General features: G+C 58.4%; 1 protein-coding gene across 1 annotated transcript in view; it reads left to right on the forward strand.

Annotated features, from left to right (window-relative positions):
- Positions 1-365: 365 nt before the first annotated feature.
- Positions 366-2134, forward strand: part of NKX2-8 (NK2 homeobox 8) — a 2235-nt gene continuing 466 nt past the window's right edge. The window contains exons 1-2 of the mRNA XM_014941639.1: positions 366-616; positions 1752-2126. Of these exons, the coding sequence (XP_014797125.1) occupies positions 451-616; positions 1752-2126 (541 nt within the window). The 5' untranslated portion in view covers positions 366-450. The remainder of the gene's footprint in view (positions 617-1751; positions 2127-2134) is intronic.

Genomic DNA, 2134 nt, shown 5'->3' on the forward strand with positions numbered 1-2134 from the left:
CCACATGCCACCCAAGATGTTATTCACTGCTAACAATTACCATTATCTGTCCCCACTTTTGGCTAATCAGACAGAATATGTAATGATGAAGCCTGTTTCCTGCTGTCTTTGGGAGGTAACGGGTTATTCTCTCATGGGGGTGGCGGGAGGGGGGGTTACACCTACTCCCATTAGGGCTTTAGCACTTGACTAATTCAGGTACTTAGCATCCTATAGACAGGGACGGTTTGAAAGCAGGCAGTGTTTGCAGTGGGGAGGACTGTTTATATAAACAGGACACCTCTGTAAACGACACTAATATTTGGGGTTAGGTGGCGATGGAAGGGAAGGTCCTCTTGAGCCAAGAGATTCCCCAGTAACTGGGCGCAGTCCTTTCCTCGCAGCTTTTAAGGGAGGGGGTTCGGGGCTTTGGGACGATATTTTTTTGGGGGTGTGTGTGCACAACCTACCATGGCCACATCTGGCAGGATCAGTTTTACAGTGAGGAGCATTTTGGATTTACCAGAGCAGGATGCTAATAGCATAAAGCAAGCCTCTGACCATCACCACTCGGCGGAGAACTACATCGGCTCGCCGTACCGAGGGTGGACAGAAACAGACAGAAATCACTATCCTTGTGAGTATGAAACGGACAGGAATTCGCCGTCTCCGCACAGCTATCTTCTTTTTTTTTGTTTGTTTTTTTTTTTTGTTTTCCCACTTCCTCTGGGGAAGATGCAAAGAAGGGAATCGCCAGCGTGCGTAGCCTACAGGATCGGGGGGATCCAGGCTGGGAATTTTATAGAATATTACTGAATTGCAACAATGAAACAGCAGGAACAACCCGGCCACGAGCTTAAGAGAGAAAAGATTTGTTTTTTCCCCTAGGTGCATGTTCCCAGCTATGGCAGGAAGGAAAATCTCAGGTTGTGTCCGCCCTTCTCTCTGCGTTTATCGTTTAAGCTCGCTTCCCGGATTATTTGTTTTTTTATTTTATGTTATTTTTCCCGTTTCAATGTTGCAAGGAATCCTGCCTTTTTGTGCCGGAGGGGTTTCAGGCCACCCCACGCAGGGCAGAGGGAAGCTAAGCACCCCCCCGTGCCTCGCCTCCCCGCGCTGCCCTGGCCGCCGCCGCCTCGCCCCAGGCACTCGCCATCGCGGCCAGCTCACAAGCCCATCCTGCTCCCAAGCCCATCCCGCTCACAAGCCCAGCTGTGTGGCACGTCGGGCTTGCCTCACACACAGCGAGGGTGCCGCAGAGGTACGGCCTTCAACCCCTACCTGTGTGTGAGGAGGGGGACACCGTCCTTTGAAGGGACGCGGGAACCCCAGGGGGATAAGTTCAATATTAAAGGTAATGGAGCGGCTGGAGAGAAGCGGGAATGAAAGGACCGGGAGTAATGAAAGCCCCGTATTACGTTTTAGCACCGAGCGAGAGCACAGACCCTACCGGGGGTTACCCTACCGGCCCGCAAACCCCCGGGCCGTGGGCGGCGGAGCGGCCGTGCCCGAGTGGGGACTGAGGCCGGGGAAGAGCCCGCGTTTCCCGACGCGGGGGCGGGGGGAAGGAAACCTCCTCCGTCCCGTAGTTTATGTTTAATGTATTCGGAGGGGGTGTAGCTCACACCCCATGTTGACTGTTGGGATTAATCCGGCCCGGTAAACAGCCGGGGCTCTCCCAGCGGGAGACGATCCGGCTCTCGACGGCCCGCCGCCCTCCCCGCGCCCCGGTCCCGGCCGCCCCCTCTCTCTAACCCCCTCGCTGTCCCCAGCTTCCGACGAGAGCGGCCCGGAGCTGAGCCTGCCCGACTCCACCCAAAGGCCGCTCCCCTCCCGCGGCTCGGAGGCCGAGGAGAAGAAGAAGAAGCGGCGGGTGCTCTTCTCCAAGGCGCAGACGCTGGAGCTGGAGCGGCGGTTCCGGCAGCAGCGGTACCTCTCGGCGCCGGAGCGGGAGCAGCTGGCCCGGCTCCTCAGCCTCACCCCCACCCAGGTGAAGATCTGGTTCCAAAACCACCGCTACAAGATGAAGAGGGCTCGGAGCGAAGGCCCCGGCACCCCCCCGCCGCCTCGCCCGCCCGCCCTGCTGCGCCGGGTGGTGGTGCCGGTGCTGGTGCGGGACGGGGAGCCCTGCCGCGGCTGCCCCGCCAGCCCCCCG

Source organism: Calidris pugnax, unplaced genomic scaffold (assembly GCF_001431845.1).
Source record: "Calidris pugnax isolate Ruff unplaced genomic scaffold, ASM143184v1 scaffold56, whole genome shotgun sequence".
In the NCBI taxonomy this organism is placed as follows: domain Eukaryota; kingdom Metazoa; phylum Chordata; class Aves; order Charadriiformes; family Scolopacidae; genus Calidris; species Calidris pugnax.